The sequence below is a fragment of the Erpetoichthys calabaricus genome, chromosome 1 (assembly GCF_900747795.2).
Source record: "Erpetoichthys calabaricus chromosome 1, fErpCal1.3, whole genome shotgun sequence".
Classification (NCBI taxonomy): domain Eukaryota; kingdom Metazoa; phylum Chordata; class Cladistia; order Polypteriformes; family Polypteridae; genus Erpetoichthys; species Erpetoichthys calabaricus.
Window position 1 is genome coordinate 147,964,040 of NC_041394.2, and position 27,075 is coordinate 147,991,114.

The 27,075-nt window shown below is 36.1% G+C and overlaps 1 protein-coding gene across 11 annotated transcripts in view; it reads left to right on the forward strand.

Moving 5' to 3' along the window:
- plekha5 (pleckstrin homology domain containing, family A member 5) overlaps positions 1 to 27,075 on the forward strand; it is a 493,187-nt gene that overhangs the window by 248,097 nt on the left and 218,015 nt on the right. For all 11 annotated transcript variants that reach the window (XM_051935446.1, XM_051935440.1, XM_051935428.1 and 8 more), the window contains one exon: positions 18,929 to 19,012. In XM_051935446.1, the coding sequence (XP_051791406.1) occupies positions 18,929 to 19,012 (84 nt within the window). The remainder of the gene's footprint in view (positions 1 to 18,928; positions 19,013 to 27,075) is intronic.

The following is a 27,075-nucleotide window of genomic DNA, read 5'->3' on the forward strand; positions in this document are numbered from 1 at the left end:
TAAACATATAAACGCAAACAACTTCACACAGCAAAGTCCATGGAAACAACACCAGATGCAATTAAAGATGACGATAGTGAGTCCAGAGATCTGCACGCTGAAAGGGAATGAAAAACAGTCCTACCGGTAGACACTAAGGGTGAAGACGGATGGATGATTCAGGAGCGCTCCTTTTCTTGCGGGGAAGCCAATGAATCTACAATCAGTCCTCAGCACACAGGTAGACAGAAGACGATCCAGACCCCAACAACGACACAATCCAGGACACAAAAACTAAATGTGGCTTAATCAACAGAAGGCAGTCCGACAGGTAAACAAAACACAAAATACAACAACAAAAAACACTTTTTTCCTTTCGGACACCTGCCATCCTTTTAAACCCCTCTGACCACCTTTGACCCCAACAGCCCCTTCAGGGACTGCTGGGAGATGCAGTTTTAACTATTAGTAGCCACTGCTACAGTGGTATAAATTTGTTTTATGTATGATTCCAATAATTTTGATCATTTTTATAGTCAAAATCGCTGAATTGGCACATTTCCTGTTCAAATACAGGGGAGAAACGCAAGATGCGGCACCAACGAGCCACACCTCATCTCAGACAGCGCTCTCCCTCACACACTGGGTTGATGCATGCAATTGGCACATGCCTCTTGCTGTCTCTCTGTATGTCGCCAATATAATGTTTGCAGACACGTTTATTATACACCCTGACTTTCCACAGTCTGGGTAATATCTTTAATGAATGTGTGTGACATATCTAGTCTTGTTTGATTGACCATAAAACCGCAGTGAAAAGGCACAAGGTGAGGCAGACTGTATAGTGCACACTGAAGAGGGCGGATGTGAGCCCAACATGTGTTCTTTACTGCTGTTCTTTTACACAGAGACTCTGGGTGCAAATAAGTTAGTGATATCAGAAAGTCAAGTGCACTGCAGCTGTCCATTTATTTTTATTTTTTGTTCCGACTTGCTGCCAAAATGGAAGATTAAGACTTTTAAAACTAAAAGAAAACAAGGAGGACTTTTACAAGAAAGTGACAGAGATTTTCGTGGAGAAGGATAGGCTCATGGACTTCATTTACAAATAAAGGTTAGACCATAAACAGTTTTCAATTTTATAAAAAGTGGGATCAGACTAAGAAAAAAATTCAATATTTAAAAACTAAATTTTGACTTTAAAATATTCTTTTGTTTTTCTTGTTATCCTTATGTTGAACAGTCTATGTTAAAATTAATTAAAGCATCAGAATTAAAAGCTTTTAAAAACAGCTAAATATTTCAGTTAAGGTCAAAATTGAAATCTGTGTTTTTTGTTCACCAGTCTATACTTTCATTTGTATTGAATGAGTATTAATTGAGGAATTCCAACAGCAAATTTAGAACAGATGGAGGGTGCAGAACAAATGTGCTCTCTCTCGCCGCTATAAATGTAACGTTCTTTCTTAGCCAAATATGTGCCTTACCTATCTGTGTGTAAAGAATGCTGATGAGATTTGAAACATAACCAGTAGTCAATGTGCCTTCTGCCAGCTGTATAGTGAATAAGCTACTCTTTTGGGTTCATATATTTGTAAATCTGACTCTGAAGGAGTCAGTGCGTCACCAGCTTCAGTACTGGCAGCAGAAATCGTCAACATACAGTCTGCTGGCGCCAATGGCCAAGGACCTTCTCTGTGCACCTGCATTACAGGTGCTCATCAAGCGAATATTTTAACTGTGTGACTATCTTTGCATCATGAACAAATCTCTTGAAATGTGTGCTTGTTTAGAGCTTAACAGTAACGTGCTTGCACAGCCTGGTTTCTTGGGTTGCAACATTTGATTTTGCTGACTGTACTCATTAGCCCAATTCATCTGTTTGGTCATTGATAATCAAGCTGTGTTTAACGGTAATATGAACTGTGAGGGTATTTTGTTGACTGAAACATAACTTGCATTGAAATATGTGTAGGCCAGCATTTGTGGTCTTGCAACAGAAAAAAAACTAAAATTGTACTATTATTATGTAAAAAGACCAGAACTAAATAAAATAAAAACTAAAATTTTAAACACAGAACTAAATAAAAATTGTCGACTCCACTGAAACTAGGAACAAAATAAAAATTAATTTTATAAAATAAAATAAAAACTAAAACTACAATTAACAGAAAACAGTAGATTGACACATTTACAAAACAAAACATGCTAATGGAGAGGTGCGAAGGAATTAAAGGTGGCCCAAGGCTTCAGGGATTCTAGTGCTAAGATTCTACTTAGGCTAAGAGCCCGATTTAGGTGGGAAAGGGGTAAAGCGGTTGGGAGTGCATTGGAACCACAGGCAGATGTTAGAGAAAGCGGGTGGGAGCAGTTGGATCAAGAACAAATCAAGTGTGCTTTTATTCAAAAAACTAACACGACCGCTTGGGTGGTGCAATGGTGAGAACTGCTGACTCATAATCAAGAGGTTGCCGGTTCGATTCCGGCCGCTTCCCAGAATTACCATGTTAGTAGTGAGCTGCTCATATTGTTACTATTATACAATAAAAACATACATTTGATTTGAGTCTGTAACAGCCAATGTAAATGTATGGTACTTGTAAAGGTTAGTGTTTTTTTTTTTTTTGTTTTTTTTTAATAATTCAGTTTTATTCTTTCAATCACGTTCACACTCCCCCTGATCTGACACTACTGTTTTCAAATAAAGATGTGCTATAACAGAGGTGAACTCAGATGAAGATAGAGATCCTACATCGGAGAAAGAGAACAGAAGCCCTTCCTGCAAGAAACATCCACTCACCATAAGAACAACACAGTTGCACCAGGCATAAAGTCGAAAGATGGCACCATTTGGATGCAGCAAGCAGCTGGCCGTCTTCCTACTAGTCAATTTGCCAAATGCATGTCCTTCAACGAAACAGCAGGGCTTTTTTTTTTTTTTAGCTCGCCGAGGTATCATGCAAAGTTCTGTTTGTGATAGTCTTTATATAAAAAACATTTATATGTTACTTATGTAAAAACCAGATCTAATGTTGTTTACCCATATTTATTTACCTAACTTCCTACAGCGTAAAGTCACAAGTAGACTGCAGAGCTTACTGTATTTGATCGACATAGGCATGCTGACAAAGTAAATGTGCAGTGTCACTCCTTATTCTGGAAAAGATCACAGTTGTCCCACGGGAGAAAGACTTTCTGAGACTAAGGTCATAAAGCTTATGGAGCCATTTCTGTACAAAGGCAGAACCATAACAACAGTTGCGTAAATTGCGACAGGAGCTTCCACCTGCAGCTAGTCACTTCAGTACACATGTACTTCGTCAGCATGCCTGTGTCGATCAAACACAGGAAGCTCTGCAGTCTACTTGTTATCTTTACACTGTAGGGAGATAAGTAAATAAATCAAGGTAAATAACATTTGATCTGGCTTTTATATAAGTAAATTATAAATATTTTTTATATAAAGACCAACACAAAACATAATCACAAACAGGACTGTGCATGATACCTTGGCAAGTTTTGTACTTGGCACTTGTTTTCTTATACATATGTGTCTTTTGTGAAAGTGTTTATTTGATATTTGGACTTCAGTCTTCACACATTATACATTTTATGTCAGCATTTTGTCAATTAGTAGAACATGAAAAAAAGTTTCTGTTCTAGTTATTTGTTCAACATTTCTTGCCTCACATTTTCTGTCATCCTACATTTACACAGATCGTTATAGACACGGAACACATATGAAATGTATGTGTTCCAAATAGTGATATATTGTTTATCTTATATAATTCAAGGCACCTCACACCCAGATAAACAGACTTAAGCTGGGAGAACTTGGCGCATGACTAAAGCTGTGTCGGTGGGGGTGATAGGAGAGCGGGCTGCCTGACATTTGCAAAACAAAAAATGTTCATGGAGAGGTGTGAAAGAATTTAAGGTGGCCCGGGATTACAAGTTTTTTCGTAGGCTTCAGGGATTCTAGTGTTAAAAAAAAAAAAAAAAGTTTTTTGTTTGATACTTTTTTTATTAAGGAACAGAAATTTCAATCCTCCAAATCGTTATAAGGAAACTGAATATAAACAAAGGCATTTAATTTAAACTGCTTTGGCATGAGTGCCACTAAGGCAACCATTTATATACAGTACATGCAGGTCACATACAGTACACATGTGCAAAGATGCAAGTCGACTGAGTTTAATAAAACTCAGATTAAAAAAAAAAAAGTAAAAAATTATATATAGTTTATCAAGAATTTTCTTGGACATCCAGCAACACTCTGACCACCTGCTGAACACCCGAGTAGTACAGTGAATCGCTTATGTCCACTCACTACTATTAAAATTTAGTCAAGCACTGCAAACAAACTGAGCCTTAATCTCCTTTTGAAAACTTTGCAATACTGTGACATTGCAAGTTTATTAAGATTATTCCAGTTTAACACGCAGAGGTTCATCACAATGGTGTTACAGAAACTTTTTACCCTCCGCAAGCAAGAAATATTTGTGCAAAATAAGCCAGTTATTTCTCTACTACCAAACAAACCCCCACAAGCCCCCAACCCATGGCATGAATAGACATCCATAGCTGTCTACTGCGCCCATGTGATAGGAGAGAAAATTAAAGAAGCAGTATAAAAGAAAGTAACACAGGGCCTGGCCATGTTATCATCACTCCACAAGAATCACACACTGTAACCTTCCCTAGTCTAATTACTATTTTAAAATAATACCTTTTTTTTTTTTTTTTTAACTGGCACAAGGAACAAATCTACCTATTTTCACTGTGGCAATCAGCATTGCTAATCAGTTATTTTCTTGAAGATGCAGCAGGATAAATTTAAATGCTTTTATATTTCTCAGTAGTTATAGCCCTACCACTGCTGGCTGAAATGCACCCCAGACCATAACAGAGTTAGCTTCATAATTTACATGGGGCTCAATTGGGTATCAATGTACTTCTGTGGAGCTCCTCTTTTGGCACACTAGTATTGCTGAGAACAAAAAATTTCAGATTTCTGTCCATAAGCTGTTCTTCCAATGGTTATTGCATCATACTTTATCCACATATTGCAATCTGTTCAGCTTGTTGCTTTTTCACAAGAATGTTTTTAGTTGCAGTGTGCCTTATAAGCCCATTTTTTAAAGACTTTTTTTGCCTGGCTAAAGTGTATCCTTTGGTTCCAGATGACTGTCACATGCAGAGCAAGCACTTTTTTTTTTTTTTGTAATTTTTTTCTGTGTCCTAAGGAAATAACTTTCTAAGCACTGTTCTTTTTTAGTTTCTTCAGATTTCTTTATTCTCAACCTTATTAGCTTTAAAAAAATTTAAGAAAAGGCTATATCAATTATGTTATAAAATAAATATTTCATATAAAATTCAAATTGGGCTTCAAAGCCATCACTATCACATCCGTCACTCAAAGAGGTGGAAACTTCTGAAGGGTTGACAGAGGCCCAGCCTACTTATTTAAGGACATTCATAAATTCCTGGCAAATTCTAAAAAAGCTTTGGGCTGAGTCTTCTCTACTTCGATACTGCTTTCATAGCAGAATCAGATAAGGAGACTTCACTGAGAGAGGGAAGACGCACAGGTTTAGTTATTTAGAACATGGTTGTGCTGTTAATCCTCTCTTCTTTCATGTGTACTCTGGTATTCACATGAAAGAATTTCCATGTCTCTTAAATGTCCATACCCTGAGCCTCAGAGAATAAAAATATAACAACACATTAATATTTTGTGTAACAGGTTGCTTTCTTCCTTCTCTCTGCAATCCGGAATCTACATGCACGTTTTAACTGTGCCTTACTGGACCTATTTAAATAGAAACTTCACCCAACGTCAGGTTCAAATTTATTGTGATGTGTATATATTAATGTAAAATTCTTAATTGGATGTGTTGCAAAGACTAGAATCAGCAATTCTGTTTAATACAACACAGTTAATACAACTGTCAACAAAGGGTGATTTATCAGGGTTTATACCTTAACACACCTGAGGCTTGACTAGGAAGGCCACTGAAGAACACTGAATTGTCATGTTCATGAAACCAGTTTAAGATGACTTTTGCTTTGTGACATTGTGCATTATCATGCTGGAAGTTGCCTTTAGATGATAGGTCAGTTGCGGCCCTGAAGGGATTCACATTGTCAGCAGCAATACTCAAATAGGCTGTGGCATTCAAGTGATAATTGATCAGTATTAACAGGCCCAAAGTGTGCCAAGAAAATGTTCCCATCACCATTACTCGAACACCACCATCCTGGACTGTTGAGACAAGGCAGATCATGTATTCATCAGACTGCGCTAAGATTTTTCTGTCGTCATCTGTCCAATTTTGGTGACCTTGTGCCAACTGTTGCCTCATCTTTCTGTTCTTGGGTGACAGACGCGGAACTCAATGTGGTCTTCCGCTGTTCTAGCCCATCTGCCTCAAGGTTCGATGTGGTCTACATTCTCTTATCCTTATTTGTTCACCACAATTGTACACAATGTTTATCTGACTTACCATAGCCTTTTTGTCAACTCTCTGATCAACAAGGCATTTCATTCTGTAGAATTGTTGCTCTCTGGATATTTTGTTTTTCACACTATTCTGAGTAAACTCTAGAGATTGTTGTGTGTGATAATCCCAGGAGATCAGCAGATCAGTCGTTACAGAAATACTCAAACCAGCCCCTTTGGCACCAACTAAGGATTGACCGATATGAAAAATTGCACATCACAAAATAAAATTAGCATGGTTTTTAGTATTATTGTGGTATATAATTTAAAGAAAAATAAATACTAATATTTCACCACATTTTATACTGAAACACAGCATAAGTTATTGTCATTTAAAAAGCAAAAGTATGTTGTTTTTGATTTTTTTTAACAAGTTGTTTTAATGTCATATTCTATAAGTAGACATATGAGTGACATGCATGAACAGCATTTATTTTCAGTTTGCAATAACCACAAAAGCATGCAAAATACAGATATTAACAATATTAAAATCAATATTAATGGAACTCTCCCTTAACTTAAACACATGGGGGATTTCAGACTTGGTTGGGGAGATTGAAAATGTGTTATAGATAGGTAAAAAATGTTGTTTAAAGAGCACTCTTAACTTACTGTTTCTGATAAATAATAAGTATTTTGATTTTTTTATCCATGCTATACTGTTTTTCTTCTCTGAGTATAATTTTCTGCAACTTTAAAGCAGTTGAGATTGTAAGGCTGTAAGTGTAAATGCTGTTTAGTTAAAATATAGTTAGTATGTAGCCTTAGCTTAGGTGGCATAGTAGTGCAGTATGATTAGCAGTGCCACTTTACAGATCAAGCGGACTCTGTTCAAATCCAGCACCTGATCGTCTTTGTGGAGTTTGCATGTTCTCCCTGTATCTTGTGTTTTTTTTCTGTGTACTCCAGTTTTCTTCTCAAATTCTCAAAGCCTTATGTGTGTTGGTTAATTAGTCCCAGTGTGAGGCTTGGTGTGTGAGAGAACCTGTGAACTGTTTCCTGTCCAGGCCTCTTTCCTGCATTGTAGTCAGTACTGACAGGATAGGCTCTTGCTCCTCTGAATTGGAGTAAGTAGGTTTGATCATGACTATGACTGTATTAATTTGTTAATGAACTTATGTGCTTTGGGATTACTATGAAATGTAAAAACCACAGGATATTTTTAAAAGAACATAACAGAATGTAACAGTGAAATGTGGTATCACTTGGAAAGGTGTCTTACAAATTCCTCATTTATCTGCTGGATTATCCTTCTTTTCAGTATTTGAAAAGTGACAGTCTCAGCAATGCTACAGCTGATTTTCTTGAAGTTGTGCATTTTTCATCTTTTTGTGTGTGTCAATGATTTTACTTTTCAGTTTCAATTTTATCCCTTAACTACTCGCACTGGTGTATTTTGTACACCAATCTGTTATGTTTGTCCAACATCCTTCTACTTGACCCTACCAGCATCATCGTCCATCTATCCTTAACTTAATGTAGTACAAGTACCGTGTCACAATGGTTTCCCTCCAGTGTGTTCCCAGACGGTTTTATGAGTGGGTGCACAGTCACAAGTTCCATATGGTGCCTTTGATACACCTCACAGGTACTTATGTATGTATGACAACAATGAAATGTTCTTCTTGCAATGACTTTGTCTGCAAAGAACATTCAACAACTGAAGTGAAATGTGATACATGGGCACATCCTGCAGTGGACGAAAGCGTGACTGGTGCCAAATGAGCACTGGAGAAGTGGATCAGGTTTATTTTAAGATAGTCCTAGATAGTGCTGGGCTGTATACCGGTTCATACTGAAAACCGTTTTTTATTTTTGTTATGATATGGATTTTTCTTATACTGTAACACCGGTTTAAATTGCCTAAACAACGTTCGGAACGTGGCACAGTGGGAAACTGTTTAAGGGGGACCTTTTTCACTGCAACACCACTAAACACATGCAATGGAGTACATGCGTTAGTGGAAGTGTTGCGCAGGGGCTCTATTTTTCTCTGCTACACCGCTAAACAAGCATACAACGGAGTGCATGCATTCCGCGGTGAAAATGGACAGAGAACATTCCGAAACTGAATCTGTAGCAGACGATAAAGTTGAACATGATGACATAGAAGAACTTTTGCTGGAAAAAGGAGTCACGTCTGTTGTCTGGAGATACTTTAGATTTAAAAGGTTGGATGTGGACCATTATGTTCAAATGTGTGAATACTGTTTCTATACTACTGGATAATACTGCAAGCCAAGTTGTACTTATTTTATTTTTTTAAATACTGTGTAATGTACCTGGGTACTGTGTAATAGTGTGACGACATGGTGATTTTTCTCTCGACATTTCCACTTTAATCTCAATGCTTATGATGAGAATAAAGTCGACATTTCTACTTTATTTTCACCGTTTGTCGAGATTAAAGTCGACATGTTGACTTTATTCTCGCAATTTGTTATTAAAGTAGAACATTGTAAACTAAACTTCATCTTAAAATGAATATTTAATTTACTAGATTTTCTCAAACCCTGTCATAAGTTATGTAGCTCAAGTGTTCCAGGAGCCATGTTAATCGCTACTGCTTTTTAAACTGACTTCCTCTTGCACTAAGAGTAGGCGCTGGCAGCACACAGAATACATTAATTTCATGATATTCCTGTTCCCTGAATAGTTAGAATGCTAAGATAAATACTTGATATAATTTTCATGATGAAATGCATTAAATGTATTAATCATGTGGGGGCACGGTGGCGTGGAGGTTGCGCTGCTGCCTCACAGCAATGGGGTCCCGGGTGTTCCCTGCTTTGAATTTGAATGTTTTTCTGGTGGGTTTACTCGGCGTGCTTCAGTTTCCTTTCAAAGTCCTGTAGGATGGCGGGTTTTGTTATGCTATATTAACCCTGCTAGTGTATGTGTTGCTCGTATTCACCCTGAGATGTGCTGGCGCCACGTTCAGGATTTCCTCCTGCCTTGCACACAGTGCTTGCTGGGATGGGCGCAACCCTGAATGGACGGCATAATTAAACATGTATAACGAAGATTTTTTTTTTTTAAAGTTCTGAACACTCCGTGGTCTAAGTTTATAACTAGTTTTCATTTCACAAGGACGTTTATCGTGTGGTGATTGGTTATGTGGAGAAAGAAAAAACCTTGTCACACCTGCCATAAAGTTCTTTACACTGAGCGTACACCTGGGGACCCCTTACTGCGAGGAAGCAGCACTACCGCCACACTATTGTGCATGTTTAATACCTGCTGTAATGCATTTCATCATAAAAAATTATCTTAGCATTCTACATTTTCAGAGACCAGGGATATCATTAAGTTATTCTGTGCGGTGATTGCTGCCGCTTAATGTAAGAGGAAGTTAGTTTAAGAAGTGCGTAACGCATAGGGAACACTTAACACAAAGCATTTAATGTGCTACATTAACTTATGACGGGGTTTGAGAAAATCTAGTGAATTAAACATTGATTTTAGGATGAAGTTTAGTTTACGACATTCTACTTTAATGACAAACTACGAGAATAAAGTGGAAATGTCGACTTTAATCTCGACATATAGTTTTTTTTTCATAACTGTGTCCGTATTTTTTTTTTTCTTCACCATGGCCCTAATACGATTCTGTAGAGCTATACCACAAATAGCATTATACTGTAAATGCAAGTTGCAGTTTTATTATTTATGTATATAGCTTAGCTTGAAGCAAGGTCCATATTAATGCAGTTTGCCTTAATTATAGTTCAGTTGGTAAAGATGTCATCACCAAGTTACACTTGTTTTATTTTATTTTATTTTAATTTGGTGTATACTGTGTAATGCACCTAGGCTTGAAGTCTTGGAAGTAATAGTATTATTACTGGAAGTTGCACTATTATTTATTTTATTGTTATTATTTGTTAGTTTAAATATTATGCAGTTTAATGATGGTAAAGTTGTTTAAAAAGTCACTATAACGTGTCAGTAGACAGAGATTGTTAACATTAACAAAGTGTAGTTGGTTTACAAAAAATATTTACTATTTACTCCTTTTCTAAGACATGTTCAGTGCAATACAACGTTTGACAAGCACCTCTGGATATTTTACTAAGTTTAAATGCTTCTTTGGATGGTTGAAAATATGTTGTCAAAATTTTTGTTTAAATTGTTTGCAAACAGTGTTCAATATAAAAGTTCTATATTTTGACTGCATCTGTCATGCAATGTGATTCCTTCTCTTCATTAGTGCCACCCCCTTGAAAACTATCACTTTATGGGCCATCCAAACCTGTATTAATACTTGTGTGCACATAAAAATGTTTTTTTGTACAATGTACAATTCTCATGACAGTGGAATTGGTTATTCTTAGCCAGTAATTGCAGTGGAAAATGTGGTTAACATCCACTCATGCATGGGAAAAAAATACTGTCCAATATTTGAAAAATACCGTGATATAGAATTTTGGTCATACCTTCCAGCACTAGTCCTAGACTAGCAATAAGGTATTAAATTACATTAAATTTATTGTGATATTTTATATTACAACCTCACAGCATGCATATAAATAGCCATTTTAACACTGGTACATACATTCATATGAAAAAGTTTGGGAACCCCTCTGAATTCTTTGGATTTTTGTTTATCATTGGCTGAGCTTTCAAAGTAGCAGCTTCCTTTTAATATATAACATGCCTTATGGAAACAGTAGTATTTCAGCAGTGACATTAAGTTTATTGGATTAACAGAAAATATGCAATATGCATCATACCAAAATTGGACAGGTGCATAAATTTGGGCACCCCAACAGAGATATTACATCAATACTTGGTTGAGCCTCCTTTTGCAAATATAGCAGCCTGTAGATGCCTCCTATAGCCTTTGATGAGTGTCTGGATTCTGGATGGAGGTATTTTTGACCATTCTTCCATACAAAATCTCTCCAGTTCAGTTAAATTTGATGGCTGCCGAGCATGGACAGCCTGCTGCAAATCATCCCATAGATTTTCGATGATATTCAAGTCAGGGGACTGTGATGGCCATTCCAGAACATTGTACTTCTCGCTCTGCATGACTGCTTTCGTAGATTTCGAACTGTGTTTTGGGTCATTGTCTTGTTGGAGTATCCAACCCCTGCGTAACTTCAACTTTGTGACTGATGCTTGAATATTATCTTGAAGAATTGCTGATTTTGGGTTGAATTCATCTGACCCTCGACTGTAACAAGGACCCCAGTCCCTGAACTAGCCACACAGCCCAACAGCATGATGGGATCTCGACCAAATTTAACAGTAGGTAGCAGGTGTTTTTCTTGGAATGCGGTGTTGTTCTTCCGCCATGCAAAGCGCTTTTTGTTATGACCAAATAACTCAATTTTTGTCTCATCAGTCCAAAGCACTTTGTTCCATAATGAATCTGGCTTGTCTAAATGAGCATTTGCATACAACAAGCGACTCTGTTTGTGGCGTGAGTGCAGAAAGGGCTTCTTTCTCATTACCCTGCCATACAGATGTTCTTTGTGCAAATTTTGCTGAATTGTAGAACTGTTCTTAGTAATGAGGTGTTTTGTTAATACCACTGACAAGATGAAGGTTGAAGATCCGATACATTGCCAACTGGGTGACAAGCAGGAATGGGAAGAACACAGGCAAGCTAGGCCTTCGCATCAAAAACTGGTTCTTATGAGACAGAACATACCTCCCAGGGTAGGAGTTGGGACTTCTGCTTAGGGCTGAAAAATGCAGGGTAGACAAAGTCTCACTCAAGATTTTCATAGATGGGATGTCCTGGTTGGTTCTGTCAAAGCAACACTCACTGCTCTAGCACTTGCACTCGAGCTCTATGCTCTGGCTAGCCATTGAGCTTTGCACCTTCCTTGAGCATCATTGAACTTTCTGTTTTGCATTTCACACTGTACATGTCAAATATGATTATATCTATGTTTTTATTGTCAAGGACAACCGTTCTTCTTCAGTTGCATTTCCACCATATTGGCTAGTGTGGCTGTCAGTCACTTCAGCTGCATCCTTTGTTTGCATAAAGTCCGCTGTCAGCACTGTGCAGAATATGTAAATTAACATAATATTAATAAGTATTGATGAACAAAATAAATCATTGACAAATTAAGATGTGTTGGCTAATTTTATTCTATTATGTCCCTAAATTTTAATCAGATCAGTCAAAGTTTTTTTGAGATTTTGTGGTATTTTATTTTTCTATTGTAGTTTTTTTTTTTTTTTTTTTACACCTGTAAATATTATCATAACATTTTCTAAGTCCACTTAATTCTGAGCAGGATCATGGAGACTGAGTGCAAGGCAGGGACAAACCCCTGAATAAGGTGCTAGTCCATCACCGTGTGGACACACACAGACAAGAACAAATTTTACGTCATTAGTTGACCTAATCTGGATGTCATGGAATTGTGGGAGGTGACCAGAGCACCCAGAAGAAATGCATGCAGACATGGAGAGAACCTTGTAGGGAGGAACTAGGATGTAAATTCTGGTCTCTTTACTGTGATGAACCTGTAAATGTTGCTGTATTGAAATGTCCTTTCTTAGTGGATACCTACTGGCCTAGATGTACAATCCTGCCAAATTTCAGCTTTTTGGCTAAGTGGGAAATGCTGTTTTATTGAGTAAGTGAATAAATGAGTCAGTCAATTTTGCATTATATACACAGTATATAGATTTTAATGATAGTGTAGTGATTTGAAATGGCTATAATACATTATGAAGAGTAAAATAATAGTTTGAAAAATGCTAAAAATGCTTTTTGTAGGTTGTAGCACTTTGTCAGTCATCGAAATAGAAATTGGTTATTTAAAATTCTTTATATATGTCAAAGAAATGTTATTTACTTAGTTATATAACATATCTTAGAGTATATTCTAATTGGACTTCAGTTTCAGTTTATTAAAGTCGTTTAATTTGTAACATTCAGTAATACTGAAAAAAATACATCTTTCTTTGGGAACATTTAATTTAGTTCACAAAATGATTTATTTCAGAAAGGGTGCTTGGTGATATTTTCTTTTTCCTTCAACAATGACTTCATAAGTTGGAATGTGAAAAATGACTTGGAAGTGGCAAACATCCAGCTGATGTCAGTAAATAGCTAGCAGTCATTGCCAAATGGGGTACTGTTAGACATTTATAGTCTGCTTCAAATTATTTAGTGTCTGTTAAACAATTTAGCTGTATCTGCCAAAGTGGCATATGAAATGAGGCTTTAATACATTTATTTTTTAATATTCTACACTGAGTGGTTTTATTTTATTTATCTTGTAGGCTCAGGTTGCATGTTGTTTTGTAACTTATTGCAGTTTTCTTTACAGCAGTACGAGAGTCCCTGATAAATTCGGTTTGTGATTTTTAATGGTATAATACACAGTATACATATTTTTAAAAATGTAAAATTATGTTTTGATTAGATATTTAAAATCTCTCTTAGTGACTTGCTGACTCAGTAATCATTTAAGGAAGACCTTATGAAGTGAAAGAGATCCTAACTTCCACATTACTGATCCTAAGAGTTGGTGTTGTAGCTGTATTGAATTTGAAATTTTTTGTTGTATACAACACACTACATTGGGAAGGGTAGGAGCTGATGTAAAATGAAATATGCTGTTATTCCCATAGGTATGTCATTCCTACCCAGGGCAGTTCAATTGCTCCTTGATACATCTGGCATCATTGTTGTAGCCAAGAATGATGAAAAAGGGCTGTGGCCGAGGCCATGCATGAGGCATTTAAATATTTATATGAGGAAATGAACACATTAGATGGGGAGAAGAGCATCACCACATGAATTCACATTTGAAACAAGTTCTCGGAAGAGACATGATAGTAGCTAATTGTGTGGAGAATGAGACAAAAAGTAGAAGAACATTCTAGATAACTGGTCAAGAGCAGAGACATAGGTTGATGAGCTGCCATTCAGGTCCAGGAAATTCACTGTTGATGTTAGTTATCTTTATCTTTGCCGTAAAGATAATTAATGGAAAGGAATAGAGAAAAGAGGAGAAACTTGTGTGTAATCCTTGCTATTTTGGTGATGCCTTAGACACTGACAAATGCCAAAACAAATACCGTATGAAAGTAATGCAAGATATGTATGAATGTGTGAAAACAGGATAGTAGGAAAGCTGATTAGTTCAAGGTTAGATATGGAGTGCGTCTGGGATCAGCACTGATTTGTTTGTTTTCAGTGCTTAAAGTATGGTGATAATGTTTTGATGATCAAAAATAGAGTAAGGTAAAAGCTGAGGAGAGTGTGATAAAGTGGAAAGAAAGGTATGAAGATCACACAAAGAAGACCATTTATGTGCTGCAATATTGTTGAAAGGGACAAAGAGGAAACTCTGGTAAGGATGAGCATTTATCAGGTTTCAACATTGTCTTCATTCATTTAATTTGGCTCTAAAGTGCAACACTTGAAGTGAGGAAAGAACCTTGAAAGCATGAAGAAAATAGTCATAATTGTATGGAGTTTGTACAACAGAAAGAACATTTTCATACTAAGTCAGCAGTCTACAAACCTTCAATCTGACCAGTCTTGAATTATGACATAAATTGTTGGTCCGCCTGTTGTATGTGACTAAGATAAAGTCAATTCTCATTTTCCACAGGGGATACGCTATTAAAAAACCCTGCCGAAATGGAAACCACAGGTACTGAAGCATTGATCTAATGGGGTTATGTTTCAGTGGATCCTATGCAATATACACATTTGCTACTTGTTACCATATACATAATTTTGTATGCTGAAAGTTATAAACTCATCACAACACGTTTGTGCTTAGGAGCACTTGGCAAAATAGTTTAATTAAACAGATAAAGGGTAGGAACAGTTTTGGGTCCTGTAGGATGAGTGGGCAGGACTCTCAGTGGTGGGGGTCAGAAGAGATGTTGGCGTCAATCCTGTCCCAGTCATCACCCAGGCTGAAGCAGGACCGGCAGGGGGAAGACAGGGTCAGGCAGATGCGCCAGCCTTCCGGTCTCATCAGTTGAGGCTCAATAATGATCATTCCACAGGTTTATCTATGGAAACATTTGCTTCCTGGAGAAGCCAGAAGCTGCAAGCAACAGCTGCAGGGCCGATACGAGGATATCACTAAACCATGCAGTCAGTAGTGTGCCCTGCACTGTGTACTAAGGGTAAGGACTTAATCAGTGAGAGCTTATGACTCACACTTACTGGGAATTCCTCATTTGTGGGGAACAATTGTAAGCCCCGGTCTCCTTCGCAAATGGGGTTCAATGGCTTACCCACGCCTCTCGGTGACAGGTAGATCCATTCAGTATAGTGCATGTACATTCCTGGAAATCAAAGAGCATCACAGACATTATGTGTCACTGCTGCGGCATGATAAGCCTCTTAGAATTTTTTCTGTGTTTAATGTTGCATTATAATGGTTTTTAAGTGTTTTTTTTCGCGTTATACATGTAACTTTTGGCTTTATTCACAGCAACTTAGAAAAGTTCTGTAAAAATTATTTTTAGTGTTTATCAGGAAACTACTCCATTAACAAACAATATCAAGCAAAATTTTAAAGCATGAAAGGTGTAAAAAGAAGATCAGTTCCTTGATACTTTGTAACATGGGATTCCAGTGCAGTGATACGTGTAGGATTAGTTGATTAAGGAATAACATTCAGGACTAAACTCAATTGAGTTTTTCAAGCTAACTTGGACTCCACATGAAACCATGTGTTAGCTAAGGTAGTTAAATGAGCTCTGCTGACACTTTGAAGTCTGTTTAAAATACTTTTAAGGCTTTTATAATAATAAAAGCAACATCAGAAAAATGACAGTTATTTTCCGTCGTCATCTCTCTATTTATATAAAAATAAAATCCAACGTCTGTCTGTATGTCTGTCTGCTTTCCACAAGAGAACTTACTTAACGGTTTTAGATCTTGTTTTTTTTTATAATTTGTTTGAACACTCCGGTTGATTTGGCGACTTTTCTCATCGCACTAATTATCATAGTTTGCTTGAAGCAGTGATTTATTCGCACTAATCCGAGACAGAGGCTGTGGGCCAAGGGGAAGGGAAAGCATGACATCAGGAGTGAGGAGATGGGCTGGGCCCTCGTCACTCACACGCCAGCCTCCGTTTGAGTTGGTCTGCCTCTCGCCACATTTTGGAGCATAGCTTGCCTCCCCTTAGCTAGTGATTCCTGTTTGTTTATTGATTTTTAAAGTTTGTCCTGTTTCACTACTATGTGGGCAGAGCTGCAGGGGACAGCTAGTTAGAGATAAAGGAAACCAGCTTTTATTTGGTATGATGAATGCTTAAGAGTTCTTTCATTAAGCTGTAGTGTTTCAGGGATCGCAGGTTCAGGAGTAAATCAGAACAGAATCAGCAGTAGAACGGTAATTTCACAGTGCCATAGAAATGTTTAAAAATATATTATTAGTAAACTAGATCCAAGAGCAGAGATGCGAGTTAGAAAAAAGAATCTGTCCTCAAATGCATTTTGGAGGATGTTTTTAAAAATGCCTAAAGAATCTTAGTGTTCTGTCTGAATAAGATGTTTTATAATACATTTAAATTATATTTGAATAGTGACATTCAATATAACAGCCTTACTTGCAACCCAGATAATCTATAGTATTGATTTTGAAAAACTAAATACTTTTATACCATAAAATATTGTTTTCTAAGCCTGTTTAATTCTGAACAGGGTCATTTGAGAAATTTATGTGTGAATATGTAACTATAACATAAAACGATGTCCTATATAATGCCTGCATATCCATTTAACACATAAATTATGGCAATAATTTAATACCTGTTGTGCATGATATATTTTATTATATGGTAATCTCACTAATGCTGACTTACAGAATCAAAATGTTAGAATGCCTCACTTATCCATTAAATATACCCATTATGAAAAACAAACTACGAGTTAAAAACAAAAATTGTAAAATAGTTTTACCATCTGTATGTTATAATCATTGGTTCACATTTAATTTCAGTGAGCGTCCCTGTTCTTTGAAACAGATTATAAAATGACACAGGGAATTAATTCACTAACGACTATAAGCAGATTGTTGTTAATTTGATTTGTATGTAGTTGTCATTTATCTTGGTCTTGTCATCCCATGACTCTGTTCCAGCAACAGAGAAACTAGCTTATAAGCAGTTGCATTTATTACATACAGTATCTTAGACATCTACTGTTAGTCAGAGCACGGGTTTTTGGAGTTTGAACCAAATTTTATGGTTGCGTTGTGCACAGGAAATAATCATCTAGTGATTTTGTTCAGTATGAAAAAAATGTATGGAATATTGTTAACAATTGTGTACATGGCAATGGCGGCAAATTAAAAAAAAATAGGACTGTTCAATACTGACATTATTTATAATCATTCTTAAGGTTATTTTAGCTCAAATTCTAAGGATACTTGCACAAAATAGCCCAGACACCTTTTTTTTTTTTTTTTACTTTTTTACTCATATTCTTCTTACAACATGCCGTGTACTTTAAAATCTTCACTGTACTGCTAAATTTCATGCAATAAATTTCTTAAGTTACTCTTCTCTTAACATGCATTCTTATTAAAGAGTGGCTTATGAGCTAATTGCCATTGATGATGTGTTCAGAATACAACAATGCCCATTTCATAGACTACAGTAACTTCTTGTTACAAGTACAGCAACTGTGCTGTTTTTTTCATATTTGTCTTGAGACTTGTGTATTCATTTGACTTGCTCTGTGTTTCTGTTAGTCGGGATTTGGAGACCTACGCTTTTTGAAGGAGTGATCACTGGATTTTGTTTTTAAATTAGATTTAATATTTTAAGTGGTTTTATCTTTTAAATATTTTTCTATATTGAAGCTGACTGAAAAAGTATGCTAAAATTTACCACTAGTAGAACCTTTAGGTGTGTGTGTGTTTTAAAAGCCTATTTTTCTTTATTTTTCAGTTTTTCAGATGTGGGAAATTTATACCCTGTGCAGCTTTTTAATTTTGTAGTCTTGAAGGAGTTAGTGAATTCATTTTATTAGCTATTTTAAATTTAATTGCAGGAGGGAGCTGTTTAAAATAAGTTAACAGAAGGAACTCATTAGGCAAAAGATCCTGTTCTCAAATGCATATTATGGGTTGCGGTTTTGCCTATGCTGCAGTTTTTTTGTAAAAGCCACAAGCAGAATCAGAGTTAGACATAATTACATAGCTCTAGTTGCTTTATTATTAGAAAAGTTGAGCTTGCAAGTATAAAGAAAAAAAGCATGAAACTTAATGTTTGTTTCAAAATAATTTTGTAAAAGAAAAAAAATCTCATATTTTATGTAGGCTTAGTATAAAATTATACCCTAGGCATTTGTTTATGCCTTTCACAACATTTTTCACTTTCACAATTATACAGTGTTTGTGTGTGTGTGTGCGTATAATATATTTTTGTGTCAGTGTTTAGATGTATTATGTGTGCCACATCTGAAATAGTGTTTTTTTGTTTTATTTTACAGCCACAATGAACGAAAGGTGACTTGCAAACATCCAGTTTCAGGACAGCCATCCCAGGACAACTGTATCTTTGTTGTAAATGAGCAGTAAGTTTATTTTTTTTTTTGTACTTATTTATATAGATGTTATTAAATTCAATGATTACAGTACATTTTAGGGTTTTGTTTAATTCTTCTACAAAGTTTGTTTGCATGTATAATACATAGAGTATTTTTAATATATACTATATGTATTGTATATGTGTTTTTGTATTCATGTAAAGTTGAATTCAGTATGAAAATATAGTACTCATTTAGCTTTTTATGTTCTCAATTAAATAGCTAATACCATTACTTTGCTTTTTTTCTGTCAACGTATTTGTATTATAATTTACAAATTATTCAGAAAGTGGATTGGTAAACTTTAAAACAAGTTAAGCAAGCTTGGTCTGTTAATAAATTAAAAATATAGCAAGTACAGGATTTGATCTTTTAACATTGGGACCATAAATAATGCCATATCATGTAAACTAGAGATACAGTATATGCTCATCATTAAAAATGCCATGTCTGTCTCCTTGGTTAGTAGGACAAGATTTATAGACAAGGTAAAATCATTAGGCAGAGCTTCAACTAAGGGAGTGGTGATTGTTCCAACTAATTGTTGTATTTGACATAAAGTATTATTAAGTAGAACTGCTTTTTTCATAAGGAGTAAGAGTTTCAATAAAAAATATATTGAAATATTTACATCTAAAGTTGTTACATGAAAATAAATTATTACTGAAAGTCATGACACTAATTTGAAGTAATCTGATGGCCTTTTATTTTAAATTGATTTTAGAAATACAGTCAAAGAAAATACATGAGGGGATAATTGAAATCCTGTGAGATTACAGAGTTATAATTCTGTTACATACAAAACACTTGAACCCTTGAGAATGTGCAAAATGAGAAAGATTGCAAGTAATACACAAAAGTTATGATGGAAAAACCTGCTACTAAGTCTGTAACACCTCTCAGTGAAAGCTTTTTATCATAGCAATTTGTTTATTTTAAGTCAGATGTTATCATTTTTTACATGGTAATTTGAAAATGGTTGTAACAGTCAGATGAATTACTTCCTCTAAATTTTTGGGAGCATGGTATAAAAACAATGTACAAACACTTCTTAGAAGAGGACTGTATGACAGGTAAATGTTTAGGTCTGAATTTTTTTCTTTTCTGTTTAATTGAAACAAGTGGAATTTACTACATATCATTTATTTTCATTGTACATTACAACAACACTATGTTTATATTATCTGAATTTTATTTTGTATTTTCAATGTGCTCAAGGTTTGGTACATTGGGCTTGACATGCACAAATTTGAACTGTATTTAAAAAAATACATTTGTGTATATATATGCTGTGAACATTGGAGAGAACATTGCTGATCACAGTCTTTCATGCTGAGTTGCATTTTTGCTTCTGACATCTGCAAATTCCAGTATGTATTACTATTGCAGTGTCTATCAATAAAATCACTTTAAAGAGCAAGTGCATAAACCTGCAGAACTCTCTCTTTGATGTGATTCTTTCGATTAACTTAAAATCAGGAAAAAATTAACTTTAGATATCTAAGTGCTTAAATGATTCCTGTTTTTTTTTTTTTTGCATTATGCTACTGTGATAGGCTGCAGTTGATTAACACTAGAATCACCACGCATTTTTTACGTACTATAACTGCTAATGCATCTGTATCCTTTTGCTTTCACTAGTAGTCCATTAGTTCAGTGTCCTGGTAGTGCATCCCTACTGCCCTACCCACAAAATCCATAGACATTTACATACATTGTCTTTGTTTTACTATGTGTGTATCTTGCTACCTAGCACTGTCTCTGCTCTTTCCCTCTGGCTTCTGCCTTGACCATCTTTCATGTTGCCTTTCATGGGGTAGTAACAGGTCCTGTCTCATTTAGTGCATGGCAGACTGGTCTTTTTGGCCCAAAATGGAAGCTTATTCTAAAATTTTATTGACTAGATCCTGCCATATTTTTTTTTTTTGAATTTGAACAGATCTTCTAAGTGAGAATTACATTTTTTCCAATTGCAAGTAGTGTGGAACATCAGTTACCCGCTGACTTAAAAGTTGTGGGGTAGATTTCCTCTGGTTGAGCAAGATAAGTCTATGTGCTAGTAGTGTAGTAAAGGAAAGGAAATTACAGCCTGTTTATCCTTCTCCACTTTAAAGCCGTCTGGGAGTACACCAAACACTGCTGTTAATGGGGGTTAGTAGTGATTGTGACACCAAGGCTGTCTGATAGGCATGCAAAGATTTTTGTCCAAAATGTTGTTAATTTGGAGCATGCCCAGAACTTGTGGCCCAGTGAGGCTGGAGCTAGATTGCAACATTCACAGGTGGAATCTTGCCCTTCAAACATTTTGGACAATTTTAAATGAGATAAATGTGCTTGATAAAATTTTTTTTAAGTTGAATGACTCTAAATATAGAGTGACAGATCCTTTCCCCAATGTACTTTAGCGTCTTTGAAAGGAAGAGACTTTCAAATATTTGTATAAATTGTAGAGATGGTATCTGAGTCTTCAAGACTGATCAATAATTCTTCTGGAATAGAACAAGGTGGAAGGTAAGGAAAATTGGGCAGGTTCTGTTTAGCAAAGTTTTTACCGTGAAAGTAGTGCAGGAATTGTATTGATGAGAAGTTTTATTTGAAGCGCAATTGCTCGTAGGATGCAAAGACATTATCTATGTACAAGAAGTGTTTTAATCCCAGACATTGAACAGTGTATATGTTGGAGAGGGTGAAAAAAGTTGTTTGTTATATAGAGGTGCAACAGACAGAAGCTTTTCTGTCTCAAAGTGCTTCCTACATTGGTTCCATATTCTGTGAGAATGAAGTGTAATTGGATTTTTAGTGTAATGACGGTAGTTTGTATTAACAGGGGCACAGAGCAGGGAATATAAAGAAGTACTGGAACATTTTATTTCTATTGCAGACCAAGCTTGTTGATATTCTTTACTTTGTGTCGATGTTCAGATCTTTATAACTTGTATATTTGATGCCTAGTAATAAAATTGAAAGTTGGGTAGTGCCATGCCCCCTTCTGCTGTAGGTCGTTGTAGTCGCCCTTTGGATGTGTGGATGTTTTGAATTCCAAATAAACAAAGTTATGATTGAGTCTAATTTGTTAAAAAAAATGATGTTTTAATGTATATGGCAATGCTTTGAAAAAGGAAGAGCAGGTTGGGAAGGATGGTCTTCTTAACAAGGCTGATTCTCCCTGCTAACGTAAGGTGGAGGGTAGACCATCTAGTTACGTTGTTTTATTTTTTCCATGCAGACAGCAAAATTTTGTTGAAAAAAGAGCTTTATATTGTAATATTTAACCGTAGATATTTAAACTGATCTGCTAAGATAAATGGGAAGGTGTCAAGTCTGATATTACCTGCTAGAGAATTCACTGGAAAAGACACGCTTTTATTCAAATTCATTTTAAGTCCAGATATCTTTTGAAAATCTGCAATGCTTTTAGGGCTGCTGGCACAGAATTCTGTGGGTCTGATATATACCGTACCATATTATCTGCATATACTGATATTTTCTGTTCAAGTCCTTCACTGAAAATCCCCTTTATCTCTGTTGAGTTTCGAAAGTATACAGCCAATGGTTCAATAGCGATTGAAAAGGTGATAAGAGGCATCCTTGTCGAGTATCATGTTCTACTTTGAAGTCATCTGAAATGATGATATTAATACGAACTGAGGCTTCTGGACTAGTATAAAGTAGTTTGATCCATGCACATATGTTTGGACCAAACCCAAATTTGTGCAATGTAGTGAATAGGTAGCCCCAGTCAACCATATCAAATGCTTTTTCTGTATCTAAAGATAATAGGATCTCTGGGGTGTTAGATATAATGGGTGAATATATTAAACTAGCAAAATACCCGCGCTTCGCAGAGGAGAAGTAGTGTGTTAAAGAGGTTATGAAAAAAAAAGGAAACATTTTAAAAATAACGTAACATGATTGTCAATGTAATTGTGTTGTCATTGTTATGAGTGTTGCTGTGTTTTATATATATAAAATACACACACACACACATAAACATATATATACATATACATATACACATATATATACATATCTACATATATATATATATATATATATATATATATATACATATATATATATATATATATATATATATATATATATACATATACACATCCACATATCAACATATATATATACACATATATACACACACACACGCTTTATGGGTGATGATTGTTTTACTCTTTTTATCTTTATTTTATTTTATTGTAGAATCAACTCCTATCTGCGCACAGCAGGGCAGCCGTGGGCGGATGCGTATGGTGTATTCACTCCATGTTATCGTGCATTGCGCTGTCAGTGGTATTTTGATAAAAGAATTTGAACAACATATAAGAAGCGTATAAATTATTAAACAGTAAAACATTAACATTTAAGAAGTAAAGTTACATTAAGTACTACTGCAGTGCCTTCGGGTATACCTCATTTTTTGTTTGCCCATTACATGCTTAAATGTATAAATTTTTTGGTGCACCTACCCGAGAACACGCGACATATAACAGAGCGTGGGAGAAGCATGGATTTTAAACACGCGTTGAGTTCATCTGCTGGTCTCCCTCGTGGAATAACTGGTAATGTTTGACTAAAATCTACAGCGAGTAAAACGACATTACCTCCTATTTTTTTTTTTTACGATCTCTGAGATCTTGCTTTTTTTGGTTCAAGGCTTCATAAGCTCTTTTATGTTGTATGGTGTACTTATCCCAAACCATCATCTTTGAATGTTGCAAGACTTTCGCCTTGTATGTAGATCGGGGTAATTACATTCATTGCATTCCTAGTGTGAATCACAATCTGATTGTATGGGTGGTTACCTGGCACTGTAGGGTTGCCACCCGTCCTTTAAAATACGGAATCGTGCCGCGTTTGAGAATGAAATTGCGCGTCCCGTTTTGAATCAATACTGGACGGGATTTATCCCGTATTTTTTTTATCATTTTTTTTTTAAAGCAGCGTCTCATGCAAATCATCCCACACGCATTTTATGAAGATGCCTCCTTTCCTAGTTTTGATTGGGTAATACTTGATGTCATCGTTAGTTTGATTGGTGTTTTTAACTGTCCAGTGAGGAGGGCGTGTCTTTTAAGTACAGTCTGCAAAGTGTTGGCACTGAGATGTGGCGTCAGCGCCATAGTTGAAGCCCCTAACGTTGCGGTCAGCAAGTCGGCTAACATCCGCCATGTGCCGTCTTTCAGTTGCAAGAAGCAGATCATAGAATGGTTGAAACTGTTGCCCCTAACGTTGCGCCACGGCGTGTGGTTCGTTTATACCTCGTGTCTTCTCATTAAACTTTTATCTCGCGAATATGTTATTGCAATCCGCAGCGGGAGCGTTTCTATAAACTTAATTTAAACTTACGTTTTACACCGTGCTTTGTTTCCCTTATGAACATGCTTGTATGCTTAACTCGCTCCGTTCTCAATTGTTTAATTAATTTTTTGCTCTTCGCTGTTTGCGGCTCTTCCTCCATTTCCCCCTACTTCGTTCTTTTATCTCGCGAATATGTTATTGCAATCCTTAATGGGAGCATTTCAATAAACTGATTGAAAATAGTTTTGCATTTACCTTTTTAGTAAAAGGCGAGCTTTTAAGCCTGAGAAATCACCCCGTAAATGCACACGTTTAATTGGACATGTGTTAATATGTATGGTTACACAGTATTAAAAGACAGTGAACAACGTCAGTTACCTTTGTTCCCGCGTTTGATAAAAGGTGAGCTTTTAAGCCTGAGAAATCACGCCGTAAATGCACACGTTTAATTGCACATGTGTTAATATGTATGCTTACACAGTATTAAAAGACAGTCAAAAATTAACGTCATTTACCTTCGTTCCCGCGTGTGACTCGTGCTGTAAATGTCTTCCTTGTTTTTAGTTCACGTGATTACGTAGGAGGCGTGATGACGCGATACGTGACTCCGCCTCCTCCATTACAGTGTATGGACAAAAAATATGTTCCAGTTATGACCATTACGCTTTGAATTTCGAAATGAAACCTGCCTAACTTTTGTAAGTAAGCTGTAAGGAATGAGCCTGCCAAATTTCAGCCTTCCACCTACACGGGAAGTTGGAGAATTAGTGATGAGTGAGTCAGTCAGTCAGTGAGTCAGTCAGTCAGTCAGTGAGGGCTTTGCCTTTTATTATTATAGACTAGCAAAATACCCGCGCTTCGCAGCGGAGAAGTAGTGTGTTAAAGAGGTTATGAAAAAAAAAGGAAACATTTTAAAAATAACGTAACATGATTGTCAATGTAATTGTGTTGTCATTGTTATGAGTGTTGCTGTGTTTTATATATATAAAATACACACACACACATATAAACATATATATACATATACATATACACATATATATACATATCTACATATATATATATATATATATATATATATATATATATATATATATATATATATATACATATACACATCCACATATCAACATATATATATACACATATATACACACACACACGCTTTATGGGTGATGATTGTTTTAGTCTTTTTATCTTTATTTTATTTTATTGTAGAATCAACTCCTATCTGCGCACAGCAGGGCAGCCGTGGGCGGATGCATATGGTGTATTCACTCCATGTTATCGTGCATTGCGCTGTCAGTGGTATTTTGATAAAAGAATTTGAACAACATATAAGAAGCGTATAAATTATTAAACAGTAAAACATTAATGTTTAAGAAGTAAAGTTACATTAAGTACTACTGCAGTGCCTTCGGGTATACCTCATTTTTTGTTTGCCCATTACATGCTTAAATGTATACATTTTTTGGTGCACCTACCCGAGAACACGCGACATATAACCGAGCGTGTGAGAAGCATGGATTTTAAACACGCGTTGAGTTCATCTGCTGGTCTCCCTCGTGGAATAACTGGTAATGTTTGACTAAAATCTACAGCGAGTAAAACAACATTACCTCCTATTTTTTTTTTTACGATCTCTGAGATCTTGCTTTTTTCGGTTCAAGGCTTCATAAGCTGTTTTATGTTGTATGGTGTACTTATCCCAAACCATCATCTTTGAATGTTGCAAGACTTTCGCCTTGTATGTAGATCGGGGTAATTACATTCATTGCATTCCTAGTCTGAATCACAATGTGATTGTATGGGTGGTTACCTGGCATTGTAGGGTTGCCACCCGTCCTTTAAAATACGGAATCGTGCCGCGTTTGAGAATGAAATTGCGCGTCCCGTTTTGAATCAATACTGGACGTGATTTATCCCGTATTTTTTTTATCATTTTTTTTTTAAAGCAGCGTCTCATGCAAATCATCCCAGACGCATTTTATGAAGATGCCTCCTTTCCTACTTTTGATTGGGTAATACTTGATGTCATCGTTAGTTTGATTGGTGTTTTTAACTGTCCAGTGAGGAGGGCGTGTCTTTTAAGTACAGTCTGCAAAGTGTTGGCACTGAGATGTGGCGTCAGCGCCATAGTTGAAGCCCCTAATGTTGCGGTCAGCAAGTCGGCTAACATCCGCCATGTGCCGTCTTTCAGTTGCGAGAAGCAGATCATAGAATGGTTGAAACTGTTGCCCCTAACGGTGCGCCACGGCGTGTGGTTCGTTTATACCTCGTGTCTTCTCATTAAACTTTTATCTCGCGAATATGTTATTGCAATCCGCAGCGGGAGCGTTTCTATAAACTTAATTGAAACTTACGTTTTACACCGTGCTTTGTTTCCCTTATGAACATGCTTGTATGCTTAACTCGCTCCGTTCTCAATTGTTTAATTAATTTTTTGCTCTTCGCTGTTTGCGGCTGTTCCTCCATTTCCCCCTACTTCGTTCTTTTATCTCGCGAATATGTTATTGCAATCCTTAACGGGAGTGTTTCAATAAACTGATTGAAAATAGTTTTGCATTTACCTTTTTAGTAAAAGGCGAGCTTTTAAGCCTGAGAAATCACCCCGTAAATGCACACGTTTAATTGGACATGTGTTAATATGTATGGTTACACAGTATTAAAAGACAGTGAACAACGTCAGTTACCTTTCTTCCCGCGTTTGATAAAAGGTGAGCTTTTAAGCCTGAGAA